Source organism: Vipera berus, assembly GCF_964194415.1.
Source record: "Vipera berus genome assembly, chromosome: 2".
Classification (NCBI taxonomy): Eukaryota; Metazoa; Chordata; class Lepidosauria; order Squamata; family Viperidae; genus Vipera; species Vipera berus.
The window spans coordinates 230,875,589-230,900,281 of NC_138203.1; the positions used below are offsets into that span (position 1 = coordinate 230,875,589).

At 38.0% G+C, this 24,693-nt stretch overlaps 1 protein-coding gene across 3 annotated transcripts in view; it reads left to right on the plus strand.

Annotated features, from left to right (window-relative positions):
* Positions 1–24,693, plus strand: part of CACNA1D (calcium voltage-gated channel subunit alpha1 D) — a 274,845-nt gene that overhangs the window by 154,727 nt on the left and 95,425 nt on the right. For all 3 annotated transcript variants that reach the window (XM_081321938.1, XM_081321939.1, XM_081321940.1), the window contains exons 12-21: positions 6,596–6,756; positions 9,141–9,366; positions 9,503–9,710; positions 12,345–12,465; positions 16,671–16,785; positions 17,171–17,240; positions 17,660–17,735; positions 19,227–19,368; positions 19,931–20,060; positions 24,419–24,478. In XM_081321938.1, coding sequence (XP_081178064.1) covers positions 6,596–6,756; positions 9,141–9,366; positions 9,503–9,710; positions 12,345–12,465; positions 16,671–16,785; positions 17,171–17,240; positions 17,660–17,735; positions 19,227–19,368; positions 19,931–20,060; positions 24,419–24,478 — 1,309 coding nt within the window. The remainder of the gene's footprint in view (positions 1–6,595; positions 6,757–9,140; positions 9,367–9,502; positions 9,711–12,344; positions 12,466–16,670; positions 16,786–17,170; positions 17,241–17,659; positions 17,736–19,226; positions 19,369–19,930; positions 20,061–24,418; positions 24,479–24,693) is intronic.

A 24,693-nucleotide genomic window follows, 5' to 3' on the forward strand; every position in this document is an offset into this window, starting at 1 on the left:
GGGGAAATCGGGTCATAATACCAGAGAAGAACATAAACCAAACATTACACATTTTACATGAAGGACATCCAGGCATTGTCAAGATGAAAGCTATGGCCAGAAGTTATGTCTGGTGGCCTGGCATAGATAAAGAGATAGAAAGATATGTGGGAGGGTGCTACACCTGTCAAGCGACCCGAAACGAGCCCCCCCAAGCACCAATTCACAAATGGGAAACTACGAGGAACCCATGGTCACGTATACATTTAGATTTCGCAGGACCTATCCAGGGGCAGAGTTTCCTAATTGTAGTTGACAGCTATTCCAAATGGTTAGAAGTCACTCCCCTTAGGAAAACAACGTCAGGAGCCACTATACAAGCCTTAAGGAAAATATTCGCCACACATGGTCTTCCAGACACCATAGTTTCAGACAATGGACCTCAATTCACCTCTCGTGAATTTCAGATGTTCGCTACGAAGAATTGTATTAGGCTGGTCACGTCTGCGCCGTTCCACCCATCGACGAACGGGATGGCTGAAATTATGGTGCGTTCCACAAAAGAAGCTTTGAAAAAATTCGCAAAGGGGAACTGGCAGCGGCGACTCAGCCAGTTCCTCATGTCACAACACGCAGCTCCATGCACAACAACGGGCAAATCCCCGGCGGAACTAAGATGGGGGAGGAGGCTGATAACGCGGCTCGACAGACTGCATCCTGACACATACCCGGAAGAAAAAGAGCACCCCTACCCAAACCGCACACTCAAATCAGGGCAAATGATATGGGCACGGTCATATACTAATAAAAACAAGTGGGTCCAGGGGACAGTACTAAAACAAACGGGACCCATTTCCTACCTAATATCCACACAAACTCACGGCAATCTACGCCGCCATATCGACCAACTCAGACCCAGACACCCACCACACAACTCAGAACCCCAACCAGAGGAACTCGATCTGCAACCCCCCCCCCAGGATTACTACCTATACCAAACCAAGAGGAAGAAGAGCAAAGAAACGAACTACCTGAACCAGACAACCCCCCACTTCCTCGCCGTTCCAACAGGAACCGAAAGAGCCCCCGCCTACCTAAAGGACTACCAGTGGGCAGGTTCCGGCAACCAAGGGGGAGGGAACGCTCCAGGGGAGGGGTAAGGGGTGTATTATATATGTAAACAGTTAAAACATATATCAGTTAACAGGTTGTTCCGGCTAGTTAACAAGGGAAAACATTCTGACAGGAGAACACGCGGGAACTTTGACAGCTGTCAAAGTTCCCCACACGGCGCAGGCGCAACCACTGACAGCTCGCGGCTGTCAAAATACCGGACCATGCGGAAGCCTGAGCTGTCAAGTGCAGACGACGCGGATTGGTCCGAATAGACGCGGCGCCAAAATGAACGTTCCTGATTGGCCCTCGCTGACAGCTGCCGGCTATAAAAGCCGGGCAAGTTATTCTCTGTTTGTCTTGCTCTTAATAAACCTTTTAGTTAAGTAGCCTGTCGTCCGAGTGGTCCTTCGGCTACTTCAGACGATTTAAAGTCTCAGGAACCCTTTGCAGGTGTTATGGCTTAATTAGCTGATTAGAGTGGGACATTTTGAGCCTAGAATATTGCACCTTTTCACAATATTCTAATTTTCTGAGATTGTGGATTTGGGGTTTTCATGAGCTGTACGCCATAATCATCACACTTATGACAAATCACAGCTTGAACTATCTTGCTCTGCATGTAATGAGTCTATCTCATATATTAGTTTCCCCTTTTAAGTTGCATTACTGAAATAAATAAACTTTTGCACGATATTCTAATTTTTCGAGTTTCATTTGTAGAAGGGGTGGTTTTTTTTGAGCCTGCTTTTTTTTTTTAGATCTTACTATGACTTCAACCCTTGGCTGCTTAGTGGATTATTTTAAGGATTGCTTAATTCTATTATTTTGCAAATAGGTTTTATATCAAAATGTCGCATTTCTTATGCACAAAAGGACAGATAAATCAAGGGTCCTGCAGTAATGGGAATTACACATAACAAACAAATTTAATAAATAAAATAAATATATCCTCATTAATTTCATGAGCAGGGAATTATTTTTCCAAAATATTTTCTCTCTTAAACTGACAATCTACAAATATTCAAACAATCTGCTTGTTTATCTGCTGATAAAGAGAAAGAAAAAGGGCTGGGAGATGGAAAGAAAACTTTGGTTCAATTAGAAGTACTAAAAGTTTAGTGGACTCTGACAACTAAGCTTATATAATGAGGAAAAAGGTAATGAAATCTCTGCAGAATGTATCTTCATATTGATGTGAGAAAAAATCTATGTTGGAATATCATCCAATCAACCTTGGTGAAAAGCTGAAGATAAAACAATGGCATATTTTAAATGAAGAGTCCTTTCTTGATTGGAAACTGCTGTTCCTCTCTTGATGCTTATATCTTCTGACTCCTTTCAGTTCCTGGCTTGTAGTTTTTCTGGCATTGTTTCCAAATGTAATTTGGTAGTTGGTTTCAAAATCTTAATAGAATAGAATAGAATAGAATAGAATAGAATAGAATAGAATAGAATAGAATAGAATAGAATAGAATCTGGAAGGGATATTGGAGGTCTTCTAGTCCAGCCCCCCGCTTAAGCAGGAGAACCTATACCACCTCAGACAAGTGACTGTCTAGCCCACAGGTCTGCAACCCGCGGCTCCAGAGCCGCATGCGGCTCTTTCAGCAGTCTCCCAGTCCTCTGCCATGTGCAGTCCCCCCCCAAAAAAAAGTGGGACTAAAAAAGTACAACCAATCAATTCAAATATGCAGGGTAGGTGCATATCTCGCCTTGGCTCTACTCTTCAGTCAAACCCTGTTCTGCGCATGTGTCCATGTACGCGCATGCGCACATATTTTTTGCGGCTCCCAGTTTTTCCTTTTGTGAGGGAACCAGTTCCGATTGGCTCTTTCACTGTTTGAGGTTGCTAACCCCTGGTCTAGCCTCTTAAAAATATCCAGTGATGGAGCGCCCACGACTTCTGAAAGCTGTTCCACTGGTTAATTGTCCTCACTGTCAGGAAGTTTCTCCTTAATTCCAGGTTGCTTCTCTCTTTGGTCAGTTTCCAACCATTGTTTCTTGACTTGACCCTGAGTAAATATTTACAAGCAGAATAAAATGTTAGTCATATTCACAATATTGTACATCTTGCTTTATTTCTTAAATTTGTCTTTATTCACATTAAAACCTGAAAATGCTAAAACAAGCACTACTATTTTTTCCAATACATACATACATACATACATACATACATACATACATACATACATTTCTTAAAGCTTTCCAAAATTCTGCATTTATTACTCTGTCCAACTTAAACTTTGAAACTTGATCTTAAAATTCAAACCGTCAATACTACTTTAACTGGGCTTTGTCCTGATAGGAATTTTTATTTGCCTCCCTGGACTCAGTAATGAATATATTGATAACAGAAGTGGTTAAACTATGACTAAAGCTACACTGATGACCAGATACATTTCACCTTCACTTCGAGGCTGGTATTCAAAATAGCTAATATTGTTGACCACAGCTCCTACAAGCCAAAACCAGTATGCTCAGTGGCCTGCGTTTATGAGACTTGCAGTCCTAAGTAACTGAAGAACACAAAGTTGTTTACCCCTGGTTATAATCACAAAAGATGTGGTATTTTCTGGATGTAAGCAACGGATCTCTCCATAAATCTAATGCTCAGTCTGAAATTTGATCAGTTCTCTGCAGACTTTCAGCCTTTACTGTTTTCCGAGAATAATGCTTACCGTAATTCAAAGCCCTCCATGGTCAGAGTACTTCATGTGCTAGATTTTCGTAAACTGTTGCTTTTATTCTGTTTATTTCACTCATGCTTTAGTCTATAATGGGGGTGTTTTTGCTTTGTGACGAGTTATTCCCACCCAATTTAAAGTAAATATTCTTCCAGAGAGAAATAAATGCTCTATGTTTGGATAAAGGGGTCAGTAAATGGATACATATTTCATCTTACATGATAAAACTTGTGCAAAAAAGATGGCCCAGCAATTTAGCATTCCTTATATGATTCTTCATTTGTTTTTCCTCTCACCCCCTGATTATGGAAGTTACAGCTGCCCGTCAAGAGAAGATTAGGCTTCTTGCTTTCCAAATCAGTGGCCTTGTGCCAGTTCTTTGAGGAAGGCCAGCTCCACCAAAAAACCAACAGGGGTTTAATGAATGCGGTTTGTTGCTGAATCTTGAAAGCCTGCTAGACATTCTCTATCCTCCATCTTCAAGACGGGGTTAATTTGAGTTTCTTTCTCATGCTTCCTTCTTTCTCAGAACTGAATAATCTTTTTTGAAAATCCCAATTCCTTCTCCATTCTCAAGGCAGGCCTATTTTCCTTTACACCTGCCATGGCTGCTTTCTTTTTGAATCTAAGATTCTTAATATTCTATTCCTGCAATTCCAATTCATCTCTTTTGCTTCCAGGTTCTTAGGGATGAGATCCATTCACAAATTTTTCTGTCACTGATATTCTGGTGTCCTGATTCGTACTGTATGAACAACTTAATCCCCTTTTAGGTAATTCTCACTGCTTAGTAAACTACAGCTGAGCTAAGTCAAAAATCTCTTATGTTTAGCTACCTTGAGTCGTTACTTGTTTATCTTGGAATATGAATGGGTGTAGGAAATCCTTATCATGGTAATGCATGTTAAAGCCCAGGGCTTTTTTTGTCATAGAATGCCCAGAATGGAGTTCCGGCACCTTTTTTGGATGGAACCTTGTGGGGTAGGCAAGGCGGGTTGCATGACGCGTGTGAGTTCCGGCACCTTTTTTTTATTATTTATTTACAAAAAAACACTATTAAAGCCCATATTCACTCTGTTGTCTTTCAACAAGGTGAATATAATTGTCTGAAAATTAAGTCTATCTTTACCTCTGCTTACAGTACTGTCATCTTACTACTACTGTCATTTCCAGAAGAAGCCATAAATTGATTATAGACTATTTTTTTCTGGTTGTTTCAGCCACTTTCGGTTTCCCAGATTTACAGATTTTCACATTAAAAAAGTGGTTGTACTTTGGAAGTGGTTGCTCCTAATATCTAAGGTTCAATCTAATTCTACTTAGGTCTTCTTGGTCACAGTACCACATTTGCTGGCATGGGATAGGGTTGCTTTCTATAGCAATAAATACAGGGTAAAATAGAGGTAAGGTGGGCATCTCCTGGGAGGACTGTGGCCAAAATTTCTAAACATAAGATTTCCCTTGATTTCATCAGCTGCCTGAATGATTATTTTTAAATTCTAGGTTGTATTATTGATTTTTCTGTGTTTGTTCTATGCCATACTGCTTTTACTATAAAGATCACAAATCAGTTTGTTATTTTTTTACTTGAAAAATGAAATAAAATGCTACAGATAAAGGAAATTTATATGAAGCTTGAAGGTTGACATTGCTGCTGCTACCCAGGTCTCACAATGTCTGGACTGTCTTGTAGCTTGTATCAATGTACATGTAGCTGATTTATACATTGAAAAGCTCTAAAGAGTTAATATATCAGAGAAGCAGGTAAAATCTGCATACAAACTTTAGATTATTTGCCTTAGTTCAACCAAGCATGAATCAGGTCATAAAGGTAACCAAACTAACTTAACATTCATTCTCTCTTGCATACCTTTTATGAGGAAAACTAAATATCAAGACATTTATACACACGCAAATACAGTGTTGACTCCTGTATGAAAAACATCTCTATGTGATTGTGGAATTCTTCCCCATTGAGGCATATGGAGAATCTCAAACATATAGATGATAGTATTTCTAGTTGAGCATGTGGGAAAGATGTATTTTTAAAAATGTTCCTCTTATGGAGTGGCACAATAGAGGAGTGCAAAATCTGCTCCTATGTGGATTGGTCAACATTTGCTCATGGATTATTTCAATAAGTTTTATGTAAGTTATCTATAAAAACTGTTTAGAAATTAGATAAAGCATGTCAGCATATTAAACTGCAATATAATGTTATAATCTGCACAGTTCCCTCAAAGTTTATCACTAGTCTGCATATCAATGTTCATTTATGGACAACATTTTCTGTAGGATCCCCAGTCAAGTAGTTGGCATCAACTAGTAGTACACAGACAGCCAAGATAAGTCTTTTCAGCCTTTGGGTAACCCTTTCAATTACTTCTACGTTGCTGCTTTAATACTTAAAGTAGAGGATTATTTGATCCCAACAAGTATGCTTTACAACAGGGGCGTCAAACTGCTGGCCGGCAGGCTGGATGCATCATGGCAAAACCGCACCCACCCCATTGCCAGCAATGGAAAAAAAGTCACGACACATCACGTGACGTTGCAAGTTTGACATCCCTGCTTTACAAGCATGTAGGCACAGAAATCCAGCCAAATCCTGATCCTGACCCGTATTAAGAACTTGTAGATCCTTCTCAGTTACAAACCTTCCTTGTGGTTTCTTGCAGACGTTTCATTACACTGGTAACATCATCAGCCCTAGTAAGGAGTGCTGTTTGCTGTCAGTTTATATTCTGGTGTCAGAATTTGTTGTCTAATTTTATCCTGTATTTTAATGTTTCTGCATTACATTGCTGTCATTTTAGCCGACGCTGGCGTCGATGGAACCGTTTCAGCCGAAGACGATGCAGAGCTGCTGTAAAATCTGTTTCTTTTTATTGGTTAGTCATTGTACTGGTCTTCCTGAACACGTTAACTATCTCATCTGAGCATTATAACCAGCCCGACTGGCTAACAGAAATACAAGGTAAAATGAAATATTTTCTTGTTTCTTACTGTAATCAATGAAAAACATTTTTACTTTTCTTTTTTCTAACATCTTCATTTAGTCTATGTTGTCCGATGTTATGATATATACCTGTGAGATGACATGAGCCAATGTGGTGTAGTGGGGAAGGTGCTGGGATGGGAAATGGGAGACTGTAAGTTCTAGTCCTCCTTTAGACATGAAAACTATTTGGGTAACCTTGGGCCAGAAACTCTCTCTCAGCCTAATCCACCTAAAAGTTGGTTGTTGTGGGAAAATAAGTGGTGAGAGCACTGTATACCGAATCAGGAGTTGTAAAAAGAAAATGATATAAATTTAATAATAAAAGGGGGGAAAAAGGCTTTGGAAGAATATCTGATAGACAGTGAAGAAGATGCACTGAAGCTAGCACACCATAAAGGCTTAGTGAATACCAGACAGATCAAACTGGCCTATAAGAAAGACCAAATAAAGAGTAAAAAAAGAGACATGGCAATATATATATTTGTGTAAATTTCTGACTCTTTAGTCTTCATCAGTCAGTCATACCCTTCTGAGATTCGAACCTGGGCTGATTGCATATTAGGCAGTATTTTTACCTCTTGAGCCACAGGATCTCTCTCGCTCTCTGTTAGCTTTCTGCAAGGGGAGATATGAGTCAAATGTTAACTATTTAGATTACCTTGCTAAGTACAAATGCATAAAAAGCCAGAATTGATAAGATAGCAAATGCTGCCTCTGCAAAGAAGCTGGAGAAACAGTTCCCCTAGTTAGCTGCAGCAAGACGATCACACAGATTTATTACAAACAGCAGCATGACAAAGTAGCAACAATAGTTCATTGCAACATCTGCAAGGAAGAACTAATGACACCACAGAATAGAACAAAGTAATAGAAACTGAAGAAGATAAATTCCTCTGGGACTTTAGAATTCAAACAAACAAGCATGTGTCACATAACACCCCAGATTTAACAACAAGACAGCTTTGCTTGGAACAGCATAATCCTGTGACAATATTTTTTAACACCAAGAAACAACAACATCTGCTTATCTCACGTCCATGCGAAGGACTTGATAGGTCGATAAAAATGCCATCTAGTGTAAACATCTGATTGACTATGTAATCAACCAAGGTAATAATTGGACAAAAATGTCAAATTAAGTCTAAACATCTGGCTGATTGTGCAATCAACAACAATAATAATAAATAAACATGTATTACTAATATAGTAATGAAGAGATCTGTATCATTTTGTAGTGGGGATCCAAAAGCCAGAGGTAGTAAGACAGCCTCCCTTTTTTATTAATAATTTGTATTAAGCCTGTTTTCTCCTTAAAATCCTAAAAAACTTAGACCATAGGAATTTTGGGTGTTTTTTTTTCATCAGCACCATTTTGGAAGCCCTTTTGATTGGGGAGAGGAGAGCTTGCAAAAACGTACACATAGATTGTAGATTGTCCACTTCCATAGCTGAACATAGGCAAATTCTACTGAACTTTTATTGTAGATTAATATCAATTTAATCATAGTTTAATGCTGAAATAGCAAACTTTTCTTCCATAAAGGAAAACACAATCCTGCCCCATCTCTGCCTCTATGGCCATGGCTGGCAGACTGCAGTCCAAAGAGTGCAATGGGCATTGGACAGTGTTGGTGTGCCAGCAAGGAGACGACTTCTGATAGGCTGCTGCTGCCACACAGGATGCCTCTGCCACAGCCATTCCTTTTGACTAGGAGGGTCTGGCAAAGAATGGTGATCTCCCACTCTTCCCATTCTTAATTTGCACAAAAACAGGCAGTTTGGCAGATTTAGGCCAAAAGCTGAAATTTGGTGACTGCTGGCCTAGTGGTCTATTCTAGTCAAGTAGTCTAATGATTGACATTCGTTATGAGTGTCAAAATGATTTCTTTGATCTAGTACAGTATTTATAGTGAGTCAGAGTCTGTAGCAGGAGAAATACTTTCTTATATTCATGGGCCAAATTCTGGTTTATAAGGAGCAATTCCAGTCAACTTGCAGAACTCTTCTTTGTGAACCATCCTCTTCAGTTCTGTCCTTTGACTCTATTTAGATGGTTGTTGTCCAAGTAGATTTTAACTTTAGGAATTGTACATACTGATGTCTAATTTTCCGATTTTTAAAATCATGTCCATATTGAAACTTAATATTCAATACATTGTAAGAAGAGAAAATGTAACTTTACAATATAATAGCCTGGATGCCGCTGTTATTATTTCATACGTTGGTTGTCAGGCTACATCATCTTAATTTGGGATTTTTGCCTAAAGAGGGAGAAATAGAAACAATTTCATTGCTCAGATTAGATTTAAGACATGAAACTGAAACTCATCACTTTAATTTTTTGAATATTTTTCTCCCAGATATTGCAAACAAAGTCCTTCTGGCTTTATTCACCTGCGAAATGTTAGTAAAAATGTACAGTCTTGGGCTGCAGTCTTACTTTGTGTCCCTTTTTAATCGTTTTGACTGCTTTGTGGTCTGTGGCGGCATTGTTGAAACCATCCTGGTAGAGCTGGAAATTATGTCCCCTCTCGGAATTTCAGTGTTCCGCTGTGTTCGTCTCCTCCGTATTTTTAAAGTCACCAGGTAAGAGAAACTTGTTCTTACTTGGTGCTGACTTTTACTGACCCTTGTATGACCCGCTGCTCTTTTGTAATATTTCATCATGCACTGTTCTTTTACGGGTTTTTTTTTCTGTTAACACACACATTTTAATTTGTAGGCACTGGACATCCCTGAGCAACTTGGTAGCATCCTTGTTAAACTCAATGAAGTCCATTGCTTCACTGTTGCTTCTGCTTTTCCTCTTCATCATAATCTTCTCATTGCTTGGAATGCAGCTGTTTGGAGGCAAATTTAATTTTGATGAAACTCAAACAAAACGGAGCACCTTCGATAATTTCCCACAAGCCCTTTTAACTGTATTCCAGGTAACTTTATTCACCCACTATAAAACATTTTTTAAAAAAATATGTGAACAACAACACTGTCTAAGTAATCCTGTCTCCTAAAATAAAAATAAAAGTCACTTATCACAACAATAGTTCCTTCTGTTTATGTTAAATAGCATTCTGCTCATTAAAAGTCAATCTTTGGTAATTTTTGCATCATTTTGTACCATTTGTTCATATCACGTATTCAATCTCTCTATGCAGCATAGCTTTTATGTTAACATCATTAATATTAAGTTGTCTTTGTTCATCCAAATACAGCTAACAAAACAGTTATTAATTGCAAAATTCTTCCATTATGGTTAATTGTTTTTTTTACAACTGTTTATATTGTGCACATTTTAAATCTGTATCTTGGTAAGTTACCCCTATTTATGATCCAGAGCTTGAGCTTAAAGATTCATTTTTTTATATGAAACAAGGTTACTTAATTTCTTTGCCTTGAGTAAAATCTAGGGCTGTCCATTTTTGCCTACAATGTTCCACAAGCAAAGTCCGCTCCCTTCTTGTTTTCTCCCCTAAATTCATATATGTACATTAATATCTTCATTGACAACCTATTTAGTATTGTAGATAAGAAATTGGACCTGGTTTGAGGAGTTTCTGACCCTATTTGATTCCAAAGTTCATTAGATGACTTCAGGCCAGCAATTCTCAGCCTAACCTACTTCAAAGGGTTGTCACCACTTAGATAAAATTAGTAGAAACCCCCATGCATATAACTTCAGCTTCCACAGAGAAAGCAAACCATAAGAGGAAAAAATGCTATGAATTATTGGAGAAAACAAGTAAAAATTATCACACTGAATCTAAACTGAACATTTGAAAACAATATTGTATTAATTTTCCTAAACAATCAATTGAAGGACCAGTGCTTTAGAATTCAGGATCGTGAGCTCTTTTTGAAATATTGTATAAAGTTTTCTAATATGCTCAGTTTAATGAGCACATTCACAGTTTTACTTAAAGGACTCAGTTATAGTGGCAATGGGTGCACTGTTGGGAGACCTGAAAGAACAAGTTAGGAATGAAAAATGTATCTAGATGGTTGCGATGAATTGAAAACAATTTGGTAGCACATAACCAAATTTAATAGGCCATTATTTTAATCCAATTTAAAAATTTCTTGCCAAGGGCAATTGCTTTGAGATGTAATGATAACTAAGACTCTTACATTTCAGCTCTATACAATGAAAGGATTAGAAACTTCATCATTGTATTTAGCCAGATATATAATTTTTAGTCTTGTCACTGGAGCAAGATAACTCCAAACTTTAATTTAATTAGCTGACTTGCTTAAAGAAACCATACAGTAGTCAAAATCAGCCACAATTCATGATTCAGCTTGACTTTTGCAACCCAGTACTGCACAATGAAAAGCCATAAAGCAATGACCAACATTTGAATTGGTCACAAAAGCCGAAGGGTAACCAGTGCACTAACTTCAAAATACTATTCCATACAGGACTGCAAGATAGCCTCCTTAGCAATCCTGCTTCAGCATTGTGTATTAGTTTGCAGTTTCCAGGTCGTCTCCAACTGCAGATCCATGTAGAACACATTACATTAATCTAATCAGATTATGATGAGGGTATAATGTTGCCAAAACAGCCTGGTCAAGGTTATATCACAATTGGCATACCAGCCAAAGCTATTCAAGACCTACTTTCTTTCATGCAACACACATAGTATTCCCTCCATCATTTTTACCACAGTAACTCTATGGGTAGTGTACACTGAGACTGGGACTGACGCAAAAGTATTTTGTAAGCTTCATGGTAGAGAATGTAGTTGCACGGAGGTCTTCCTAGTCCTCATTCACTTAATTCATCACACTATGTCTCTTAGCCCAGGTTGGGTTTGAGTGATCTTGAGTGATTTTACACAAAGACAATGACAAAATATTTCAGGATTTCAAAATCTGACAAATAACTTTTTTAAAAAATGAGGAAATGGAATCTGGGAATGTTTCTTGGGGTTCTGGCTATGGCCAGGTCCTGTGAAATATCCTGGCTTAATAGCTTTAGTGTTATGGAACAATTATTAGCAAATAAACCCAACTTCCAAACTTCCTGTAAAAACTGCTGAGATAATTTATGCAGGGAGTTTTAAAGGCTTAAGATTTGTTACGTTGGTTTTCTATTTTAGGTTGGATTAATTTTGGATCAATTTCTATAATTACCTACTTTGCTATTTCAAAATGTAGATTAGGAATTATATGAATTGAAACTCTCCATGTCTGAATGGCAGCAGACTTCTCTAACTCCAATTTAACATTTAACATTTATTCTTCCCCATAAAATCAGAGGGATGTTCATCTGCTGCTATCAATATTAATCTGAGATAAACCATTTGAAATATTTACCTCCATTAACAAAGTTATTTTTCTTGGAGTATTCCAGGGTATTTAATGGGATTCAAACAAAAGTATGCCTTAGTTTAGAGAAGAATGAAATAATGCATTCAGAAATAAAGAGTGTCATCAATCTTATAAAATAATTAAAATGGAATTATGTAAGGGTTTTACTGATTATTTTGCTCTGATGTCAAAGGAACAATTAAAGTGTTTTTAACAATATGTACTATTTCAGTAATAAGGAATTCATTTTTTAGATTCTAACAGGAGAAGACTGGAATGCTGTTATGTATGATGGCATTATGGCATATGGAGGCCCATCTTCATCAGGAATGGTAGTCTGTATTTACTTTATCATCCTCTTCATCTGTGGTAACTGTATCCTTTCATTTTAAAAACTGCATCCATCCTCCCAAATCATGGAAGAGATGTTGAAAGGGCATGAATGTATCTATCTATCTACTATCTATCTATCTATCTATCTATCTATCTATCTATCTATCTATCTATCTATCTATCTTCCACGTTCTAATTCCAGATACGTCTCCTAATGCTTCCTTCTCAAATTAATATGTGAAGAAGATGTTCTCGTCTTCTTATCAGTCATTTATAATTAAGTACTGGTTAAAGTTCTTAAAGATTTAGAAGAAGGAGCATGGGGATTTTTTTGAAAAGGCTGTATTCCAAATGGCTTAATAGCAGTTTTTCTTTTACAATACATAATGTTCTATTTCCCTTCTTATGAATTTTAGATCCACGAAAAAGAAACATGTTGCACCTATAACGCTTGAGCATGCCTAATCCCCATTGAGCTCCTTCCACTTTTCACATTCCATAGGTTTTTTTTCTGCAACATGAAAGAAGCAGATGAAGAAAGAGGGGGAGGGAGAAAGAGACAGAGAGACAGAGACAGAGAGAGACAGAGAGAGAGAGAGAGAGAAACATAAAACTGTGCCTCATGGGCCAATGGACAGAAAGGAAAGGAACCCTTACACCCATATTTTTCTTAATGGAGGAAATGTCACTCACCATCAGCTGAGATCATCAATATGCTTTGGATTTTGAGATTATCAGAAATGAGAGAAAATCATATCTTTTTCCCTTTTGTTTCTAAAGTATTGGATGGTTCTCACTGTTCTGTACCAGCCTGCTACCGGCCCTGCAGAAAAGGCAGGGACAACCCCTTTACAAACGGCAAGAGGCTGGAATTAAGCCTGCCAAATTTATTAAGATAAAACAGAGCAAAACAAGACACCAACCACGAAACAGGAGCTATGAAACAGGAACTAATCAAGCGGTTGCCTTCAGCAAACCAGCCCTCCCACGCATTCCCCTTTTATACAGTTCAGAGCGTGGCTTCTCTCTGCCTCCTTCCGAGGTGCCCCATTGCCTTCCTCTGTTTACTTCTGATTGACTGCCTCCTGCGTCGGGCGTCCTTGAACAGGGCCAGCTGTGGGTCTTCATCCATGCTGTCAGGCTCACACAGCTGGGTCTCCGTGGTGACCAGGTGGGAGGGGCCTGGCTGAGGGCTCTCATCAGCAAGATCTTCAACCCCCTCAGCAAGCTCTTCAACACCCCCCTCCTCCTCTGAGTCGTCCGACCCAGCTGCCGAACCCACAGGCTGACCCTGAATCACAACACTCACAGTGTTGCTTTGCACACAGTAACGGTACTCATTTCAGTAGCACAGAACTGAGAGGAAGTTGAAATCAGTATTTGAAGACCAAGTGGTGGTGAGAATCAGAAAAGTGATAGTTTTACAGTAAAATCACTCTTCACACTAAATGTAATTAGGTTTTGTGAATGCAGTATTTATTTTTAAGCACTACCAAAATATGAATTAGTACGTACTGTATGCATCAATGTGAAAAAGAAATTTCATTATACATTTGTTAAAATACAAAAAGTGCTTGAATTGGCTTGAATTATGGAATTTTTGAACTGGAATTCAAAGTTGGCTGCTGAATGCCTTAAAAGTGGGAAAAGATAGAAATAAAGCATTCAATATGAGACAACAAGCCTGAGCAGGAAGTAAGACAAAGATACATGATATCCACTTGATTGCTGGATTTATTTATTATTTTAAAACTGTTCTTGATGGTAAATGCATAATTTTCCCTATCTTTACTCTCAAGAATATTTAAGAGCCTTTGAATCTTAAAGTTGCCTGATTTAGGCTTCAAAAACTGAAACTCTTATGTTTTTAGGATTCTTAGTTTATCATTTTCCATTCACTTTCAATAAATTTTCCTAAGAGGGCCTTGATGTGAATTTGAACAAACTAGATATGTCCTATGCTGCACTTAATAGTGTGAAGAAGTTGTAAGCCCCGTTACTTAGAAATTTGATAAATGGTTTGTTTCCAGACTTCCCACAATTGTATCAGTTAATGTAGTTAGCAGAGCTTTAAAGTGAAGCCTTTTATTAGAAGGATTTTAATGTTCCAAGACAATGTTGATTCACCTAAACTCGATTGTTACTTGCTCATACTGTAGTAGTAAACTTGAATCTTGGTTTTCACATGGGGATTTGGAAGGCTGTTCATGAAATTGATCCATAGCTTGATTTTCTAAAGTCAAGTTCTTGGAGTAATTGTTAATCACATTTACAATTGACTAAAATTCCACCAAAGTTTGTTTCTCTGCCAGAATTAATTCAGAGACTAAGATCTAGTTTAGAATTGGACCTAATTGGACTTAATAACCAAAACAGAAGATTGTACTACAGGTAGTCTTCAACTTACAACATTTCATTTAGTGACTGCTCAAAGTTACAACAGCACTGAAAAAAGTGACTTATTACCATTTTTCACACTTACGACCATTGCACCATTCCCATGGTCATGTGATTTATATTCAGATGCTTGATAACTGGTTCATATTTATGAGGGTTGCAGTGTTCTGGGTGATCATGTGATCACCTTTTGTGACCTTCTGACAAGCAAAGTCAATGGGGAAGCCAGATTCACTTAAGAACCATGTTAGTAACTTAACAACTGCAGTGATTCACTTAACAAGTGTATCAAGAAAAGTCACAAAATGGGGCAAAACTCTCTTAACAAATTTCTCATTTAGCAACATAAATTTTGGGCTCGATTGCAGTCATCAGTCGGGGACTACCTGTACTAGGCTTGCAACAATACAGGAATAAGTTGTTGATCGTTTTCCAGTAACTCACTCAGTTATTGTAGTGGTTATTCTCCTTTATTCTTCCACCAGTGCAGTTAAGCCATGCTTTTTAAAGCCGTGTTCTAGTATTATTGTAATTAGTACACTGGGCCATACAGTATGTTGGCAAGCAATCTGTCAGGACCCACCTCAATCCACATCTTAGGAAATAAGAACTCTTGGATGCATGTTTAGTCCAAAAGGAAAATGTTTACTAGGATGGAATCGATTGTGGCAATACAAGACGGAATCTAACAAAGTTACATTTCAATCCTATATAAAGCATTCCCATTTCAGCCCCTCCCCTCATCCATTTGGTCAGGCTCTCATCATTTGCTTAGGTGTCAGGTCCTTCCATGGGAAAGGGAACTCTCCTTGGTTTTATGGTTATTGCTTTTCTTTTTAATTGTAAATGAAGATGCAATCCAGATCTGTCTCTCCCCCTCCCTCCCCCAGTTCAAATGTTCCCTGTTGTTTGAAGATCGCCTAAAGTCTATCCTCTCCCCCCCCCCTCGGAGAGATGGCAGATTCCCCAGAATAAGCACATTGTTCTACCTATACAATTATGAAATGTGATATAAATGGATTCTGACACAATCAGATATATAAGCCTCTGCAGTAAATTATTATTTGTTTAAGCAATTAAAAATATACAGCTGAAAACAATTTTAATAGTAGTAATATAAATTAAGATGAAATACTACTGAAACTGCTAGTAGACTTCAAAGCACATGCCTGTCTCTACTGCTCCCATTTCCTCCCCATACAAAGCTAATGATCCCAAGCTTGCCCTGACCAATCTGAAAGTCTGATTTTCAATCCAGTGCTTTCAGCAAGATCCTTTTAGATCCCGCTGACCGTTGTTAAATTAATCTACATGGGTGTCCTGCTCAGCCTATTCAGGGCTTAAATTTGGAAGGTTGCGCCACAATTTAGCCCAAAGCAGCATACCTCCAACAGTTTGCCACAGACTAAAAACCATCTACTGATAGCACCCATTCAGATGATAAGTAAAAGTCAGCATTATAATAGAAAAATAGGACAGGAAGTGCAAGAAATCGATATTTGGATGCAGTTTGTGACATCATTAAAGTAGAAGATGAGAAGGTTAAAAAACAAAAGGCACCTTAAGAATTTGATGGGATGTTCCATGTCAGGGGAAAAAAGAGTGTATCAGAACAACAAACGGATGAAAACCAACAACAGTTTTTTGAATTTTATAGAGCTTTATATTCATATTTCTCTTCTCTTCTGTAAATAAAAATGAAATGGAAATGTCCTTTTATTGTGTTTTGTGCAAGGAACTTCCAAGTCAAATTGTAAAATAGTTGTCATAATTGGACAATTACTGTTGAATAACAAACAACGGGATAACTTGCATTGACTATTTAGTATCCTTAAAATGATTTCAATTAGATATCCTGTTAAATGTCTTCTTGGCTATTGCGGTTGATAACCTGGCAGATGCTGAAAGTCTGAACACAGCTCAGAAAGAAGAAGCAGAAGAAAAGGAGAGAAAAAAGAGTGCCAGGTACAGAGAAAATGACAGAAGATATGCACATTTTTGTAGTTTTCTTCATTTTCTCTTTTCATTCTTTTGGAAGAGAAAATTTGAATAGTATAAGCAGGGTAGAAAACTGATGCAAAGTACACGGTTAGAATGATATACCTTGAATTTGCAAATGACACATAGGCATAGAAAATGTCTTGCTCCATTCTTTCTATCAAAGAAATTTTACCAGAATTCATCCATATGTGCAAATCATAAGGGTAGGAATAGTTATTTAAATTTAAATTTAAAATCAGGGTAGGCATAGACTGTTATTATGTTTCCAATTTAATTACAATCATTAATTGACCAAGATTCTGAATCTTTAATCATTTCCCCCATGGTTTTGTTTCTATGGTCTTTGTAGAAAAGGGAGTTTGGATGCTAAAAAGGGGGACAAACCAGAAGGTGAACCAAAGAAGGCCAAGGATACTAAGGTACTTAAAATCTGCTCGCCTTTATAGCAAAGCTCTTCAGCTTAGGAGTACACAAATACCCATCTAACCCTAACAACCTTGTCCTTCACATTGACTTACGGTATTATTTCTTGGATCTCCTTGTGATAGTCTCTAGACTAGGGGTGTCAAACTGCCGGCCCACGGGCCAGTTGCATCATGCAGGGGCCACACCCACTCCAGCTCCAATGCGAAAAAAGTCACGATACGTCGCGACACATCATGTGACACAGCAAGTTTGGCACCCGTGGTCTAGATGGTAGAATGGATAGATGTGATTCCCACTTTACGCATCTTTAGATGAAGGTTTGATTCCCATTTACATCCTGGGCTGAAATTAGCAAGTTACACCAGTTTGCTACTTTCCTCTTTTTGAAATGATTACCTTTCTCTTACTTGAGGTTACAATTAATGAATATGGAGAAGAGGAGGAGGAAGAAGAAGACAAAGATCCGTATCCACCTTGTGATATCCCAGGTACCAGCTCACTTATGTACACTGGCAGAAAGATTTATTGTGTCAAATGTGCCGCAACTAAAAAAAACCCTCCAATTTCATTAACACGATTAGAAAAAAAGATTTGAATCAAATATATAACAGTGCTGAATTATAAGATTGTGTCATTTGAATTGTAAATTTAATCTATACACACATATAAACATCCAGAGGCTATGCATTATCCAGAGGCTATGCATTTTCACTCTGTGAAATGCAAACAGTGTCCATTTGAATGGGGCAATTATTTCCCTCCTCCATTATGGCCCCATATTATTCTGAAGAGTCCCCTGACTTTTAAAAAAGCCCTTTTGGGGGGTGGCAAAATGAAAAAGGGTCTGAAGATATTCTAGCACTAGTAATCTTTGGTTTACATAATCTTTATAATCAATCTAGTATCTTCTGCATGCCTTTAAATTGGATAAATATATGCAGCCACAAACACCGTTATGCCTGAAATAACTTCTTCCCCATAGCAAGAACCTTCTTCTTGTTGGATTCAGAAACGAAAGGCCAAATGGTTAAAATACATATCTGGCACTTTTTCTAGCCTTTATTAAAGGAAGAAAATATAATGTAAGGGCTAGAGTTGCAGTGGCATCTATAGAGGACTTACCAATGGTTAGGAGGCATTATATCACTTTTTTCACAACTTAATGGTTTACCAATAAATAGATTGAAAATTGTCATTCAGACTAGCAAGATATTTAAATAAATTATCATTCCTAAACTCCAAAGGGTGCTGATATTAGCATGTTTCAGTGCCTTCCCAACAGCTATTTTAAGGGCAAATATACAAGTTCCTGATGAGCTAAGACAGCACGCTGGCTGAGGAATTCTGGGAGTTTGAAGTCCACAAGTCATAAAGGGGCCAAGTCTGAAGATCCCTGAGCTAAGATATCGCCCTTATGGAATCTATTATCTTGCGCTTCTGTTTCTTAATACCATGTTTGGTAAAGTTCCCAATCAGTTCTGATTGATTTCAGGTACGGCTACTCCTGGCAGACCAATATGACTCAATTTCCCTGCATTTTTTAAAATACATTGTTTCCTTGACTTTGATGATATAGGTGGAATTTTATGTTTGTTTTTTCACCTTACTTGAAATAGAAACTGTTTAATTTCTTGGCTCGCTTGTAGAATCCTGGCCAGTTACTATAGTAAAGAATTAACTAATTTTAAACTCAGAACGAGAAGGGAGCAGGTAGCCTAAAAGCATTGCTGTCAGCCGGAAACTATAGCTGATTCCACTTTTTTTTTTCAGCATGACAATGTAATTTTTATTTATTATTTTATTTTAATTCCATTTATATCCCGCCCTTCTCCGAAGACTCAGGGCGGCTTGTTCAGATGTTCCAAAAGTGCCATTTAAACCTTTACATATACATCCTGCTGGCTATTTTGAATGTGGGCTTTTGCTCAGAATTATGTTTTAATTTACTCTGTAAATTAAATAAAGTTTCACTATAAAAGTAGGTGAAGAGGAAGAAGAGGAAGAAGAGCCCGAAGTACCGGCAGGTCCCCGGCCCCGAAGGATATCTGAGCTTAATATGAAGGAGAAGATGACACCAATTCCGGAGGGCAGCTCCTTCTTCATTTTCAGCAATACAAACCCGTAAATAATCTTTTAAAACATATCCCTGGAAATGTTTGTGGGTTTTTTTGCAAGTAAAATGATAGGGACACCTAACGACTAAAGCTTCTGCTGTTTTATCTAGCACAAGATTGAACATGTAATTAAATATTTTTTTAACATGGAATTTGTTTTCAAATCAAACTCCTACCAGGATTGTGAAACATTTGTGTTAAATGATGCATTGTCTAAAGAGGGTGCTTTATATAGAGCAGGGGTCTGAAACCTTGACAACTTTAAGACTTGTAGACTTCAGCTCCCAGAATTCCTCAAGTCGTAAAGCTGTCAAGGTTGCAGACCCCTGAAATAGAGTATGCTGCAAATTGTGCTTTAATATTATCCAACACGTTAATAGCTTTAAAACAGAATATATGCATTCTATTACATTTATAGTTTTGTTGAATTATCAACACAGTTAATAAAGCAACCGATTTCCAGTTTAGTGATACTCAGATGAGCATTTCTTTTGCCTTTGTGAGTATTTTATGAGTAATTAACCTGCCAGTCGTAACATAATAGTCCATTTTCTTTTCTCGTTCTTCAGGATTCGAGTGGGTTGTCATAGATTAATCAATCACCATATTTTTACCAACCTCATTCTTGTCTTCATCATGCTCAGCAGTGCTTCCCTTGCAGCTGAAGACCCTATTCGCAGTCATTCTTTTCGAAATAATGTAAGAAAAAATGGATTTTACAAACAATCTGCATGTATGATCTTCTTAAAATGTGTCTTTCAAAACGGACTAGTCCATGAACATCTCAGGAGATGGCACCATCTAGCTGAATAATAATAATAATAATAATAATAATAATAATAATAATAATAATAATAATAATAATAATAATAATAATAATAATAATAATAATAATAATATAAAGTTGGAAAGTACCTTGGAGGTCATCTAGTCCAACCCCTTGCTCAGGCAGGAGACCCTATACCATTTCAGACAAATGGCTGTCCAGTCTCTTCTTAAAAACTTTCAGTGTTGGAGCATTCACCGCTTCTGGAGGCAGGTTGTTCCACTGATTAATTGTTCTAAATGTCAGGAAGTTTCTCCTTAGTTTTAGGTTGCTTCCTTGATTAGTTTCCATCCATTGCTTCTTGTCCTGTCTTCAGGTGCTTTGGAGAATAGCTTGACTCCCTCTTCTTTGTGGCAGCCCTGAGATATTGGAACACTGCTATCATGTCACCCCTCATCCTTCTCTTCATTAAACTAGACATACCCAATTCCAGCAACCATTCCTTATATGTTTTAGCCTTCAGTCCCCTAATCATCTTTGTTGCTCTTCTCTGTACTCTTTCTAGAGTCTCAACATCTTTTTTACATCGTGGTGGCCAAAACTGGATGCAGTATTCCAAGTATGGCCTTACCAAGGCATTGTAAAGTGGTATTAATACTTCATGTGATCTTGATTCTATCCCTCTGTTAATGCAGCCTATCACTGTGTTGGCTTTTTTGGCAGCTGCAGCACACTGCTGGCTCATATTTAAGTGATTGTCCACTAGGACTCCAATATCCCTCTCACAGTTACTACTATTGAGCAAGGTAAGGAGCCTTGGTGGAGCAGTGGGCTAATGCCTCCTTAAGTAACACCAGCTGCCTGCAATTAGTGCAGGTTCGTATCCCACCAGGCTCAAGTTTGACTCAGCCTTCCATCCTTCCGAGGTAGGTAAAATGAGGACCCAGATTGTTGGGGGCAATAAGCTGACTTTGTAATAATGCCGCTTGGGGAGGGCGAAAGCCCTAATAAGCAGGCATATATATTGAAGGCTATTGCTAAGCACATTGGTTTGTGCTTAAATTGTAAGCCGCCCTGAGTCTTCGGAGAAGGGCGGGATATAAATGGGATTAAAATAAAAAAATAAATAAAAAATACCACCTATACTATACCTGTACATTTGGTTTTTCTTGCCTAAATGCAGAACCTTGCTTTTTTCACCACTGAATTTCATTTTGTTAGATAGTGCCCATTGTTCAAGTCTGTCCAGATCCTCATGTATCTTAAGCCTATCTTCTGGAGTGTTGGCTATTCCTGCCAGCTTGGTGTCATCTGCAAATTTGATGAGTTCCCCATCTATCCCCTCGTCCAAATCATTGATGAAGATGTTGAAGAGCACTGGGCCCAGAACAGAGCCCTGGGGCACCCCACTACACACTTCCTTCCATGTAGATGCAGTTCCATTGAGGACCACATGCTGAGTACGGCCTGTCAGCCAGCTACGAATCCATCTGGTGGTGATGCTGTCTAACCCACATTTTCCTATCTTATCAAGTAGTAGGTTGTGATCTACTTTATCAAATGCCTTACTGATGTTATATCCACAGCATTCCTTTGGTCCACTAATTTTGTCACTTGGTCAAAGAATGCAATAAGATTTGTCTGGCATGATCTATTTTTGACAAACCCATGTTGGCTTTTAGTAATGACTTTATTTGCCTCTAGGTGTTCGCTGATTCGTTGTTTGATTCTCTTTTCCAAGATCTTCCCAGGTATTGAGGTCAGGTTGATAGGTCTGTAGTTTCCTGGATCTATTTTTTCCCCTTTTTTGAAGATTGGAACTACATCAGCTCTCTTCCAGTCCTCTGGTAGTTCCCCAGTGCTCCAACTTAGTTGATAATGCGCAGGGTCAGCCCTGGCTATTTTTTTGACAAGGAAATGTTAATTGCTTGAAATTTACAGGAATGTAATTTTATGTTACTTAAATTAATATCCCTTCAGTTTCCCACAGTATGATGGCACAAATATAATCTAATATATAGCCTGTCTATAATTTGTGAATTAGCTAAGCCTTCTTGGCCTTAACTAATCGGCCACCACTATAAAATTTTCTAGGAATGCTATGAGCCTAGATGATTTGATAGTTGCTTCACCTGTTTCAGTGCTACCTTTTCAGACTATAAATTTCAAATGAGTCTCCTTCTGTGCATTCGCACGGGTGGTGTCTTTAGATTTATCCTTGGAATTAATAATATTTGGATGACTGGTAACCCCCAATTCCAGCCAAAGAGAATATCTGGAGTTCAGGGTTGAACTGTGGAGTTCTTGGTGCTCTCTGAGCCTGGCTGTTTGCTTGCTGATGTTTCATTACCAACTAGAAACCATCACCTGCGAACATCTTCAATATGATGATGTTACCTAGTTAGGTAAGGAAATATCTGCAAACAGACAACCAATCTCCCAGAACACCAAGAATTCCATATCTCACCAATATTATGCTCTCTGTAATAACAAGAAACTCTTTTTCTGGAAACAAATTGGCCTGTCAGGGAAGATGAACTCCAGCTCAATGTTTCTAATCCTAACACTGAAGTGGGGTATATTGCTTCTGCAATGCAAAGTATCTCAAAGTGGAGTGCATCCACTTCTCCTATCTCTGGTGTGTGTGTGTGTGTGTGTGTGTGTGTGTGTGTGTGTGTGTAACCAGTTTTGGTCACCATGAAGTAAAAAAGATGTTGAGACTCTGGAAAGAGTACAGAGAAGAACAACAAAGTTGATTAGAGGTCTGGAGGCTAAAACATATAAGGAATGGCTGCTGGAATTGGGTATGTCTAGTTTAATGAAGAGAAGGACAAGGGAGGACATGATAGCAGTGTTCCAATATCTCTGGAGTTGCCACAAAGAAGAGGGAGTCAAGCTATTCTCCAAAGTGCCTGAAGTCAGGACAAGAAGCAACGGATGGAAACTAATCAAAGAGATAAGCAACATGGAATTAAGGAGAAACTTCCTGACAGTTAGAACAATTAATCAGTGGAACAACCTGCCTCCAGAGGTGGTGAATGCTCCAACACTGGAAGTTTTTGGGAAGAGACTGGACAGTCATTTGTCTGAAATGTTATAGGGCAGACATGTCAATCTCACGACGTCATGTGACATCGTGCAACGTATCGGAACTTTTTCCCCATTGCTGGCAAATGGGGTGGCAGTGGTTTCCTGGTGATGCGTCTGGCTTGTGGGCTGGCAGTTTGACACCCCTGGTATAGGGTTTCCTGCCTGAGAGAGGGTTGATCTAGGAGACCTCCAAGGTCCCTCCCATCATCATCATCATCATCATCATTATTGTGTGTGTTTCAAATTACATTTAGACTTACTGAGACTCCTCTGTATTGTTTCAATGATTGTTTCTACATAAAGGCAGAAGCAAGAAATTTACAGGGATAAAGTTTCTTTTTTCTATATTTGTAAAATAAGCATTTATGGAATATTGAAAACAGTCAACCTCATTAGTTCTTGGACTACTGTATGTACTAGGCTAGGAATGTACAAAATATCGCAACAAACTACATCTGCCCAGAAAATAGCATGGACGTATCTATGTATTCAACAGATTTGAATTCAACTAAAGGGTGTCAAACTTGATCGCATCACATGACATATTGTGACATATCGTGATTTTTTTGCCTTTGTGGAGCCAGGGTGGGTGTGGCTTGCACGTGATGCATCCGGCCCACAAGCCGCCAGTTTGACACTCTGCCTTAAGTAGTAACTTAAGGTGCTTATTTCTCCACTTTCTTAAAATCATTTAATAATTGTTTGGCAATGTCACTTTTTATACAGTTACCCGCTTTCACTTTAAGCATGCCCACAAATGATAAGATCTCTCCAGTGCCATGATTTCAGAAACATTTTCTTTAAAAAAAAAAGTCACCGTAGCAATTCTAGATATGCATACCAAGGAGAATGGAAAGGATCCTCAGTGTAATCAACATTGAAATAATTAAAATAATTCCATCCATGTGAAATTATATTAATTTTATTACAAGTAATCATATATCTAGTTGTATAAATTTTGGTCCTAGGAGATAAAAGTAGCTTTCTTCATGATTTTTTGTATGTGTATGTGGCTGGACTTTCAAAAAAAAACCTAAATAGATTTGATTTTGGTAGACTTGAAAGTCGGAAAACTCCCATAAGAAGACTGTGTTGAATATTTCTAGAATGTACAGTATATATGAATATGTATCCAAAATTGTAAATTCTAGCATGAACCCTTGTAAATAAATGTCTCACTGTGGCATGTTATGCCTTGCAGATACTGGGTTACTTTGACTATGCTTTCACAGCCATCTTTACTGTGGAAATCCTATTAAAGGTATTTAATTGTTCATTGATCCTTGTTAATTCAAACACAACTTTAGCAATAATGTCTGCTACTTTTTCTTTACCTTCCATATACTTATGCAAATAGGATACTTTTTATTAAAATTTTAATATATTTTTCAAACCTTTGGGTGCATGTAGAACTTCCTTTTTATCATCACATTAATTTGGCAGCTTATTTTAACCCTTTTGCTTTTAAAATCTGTC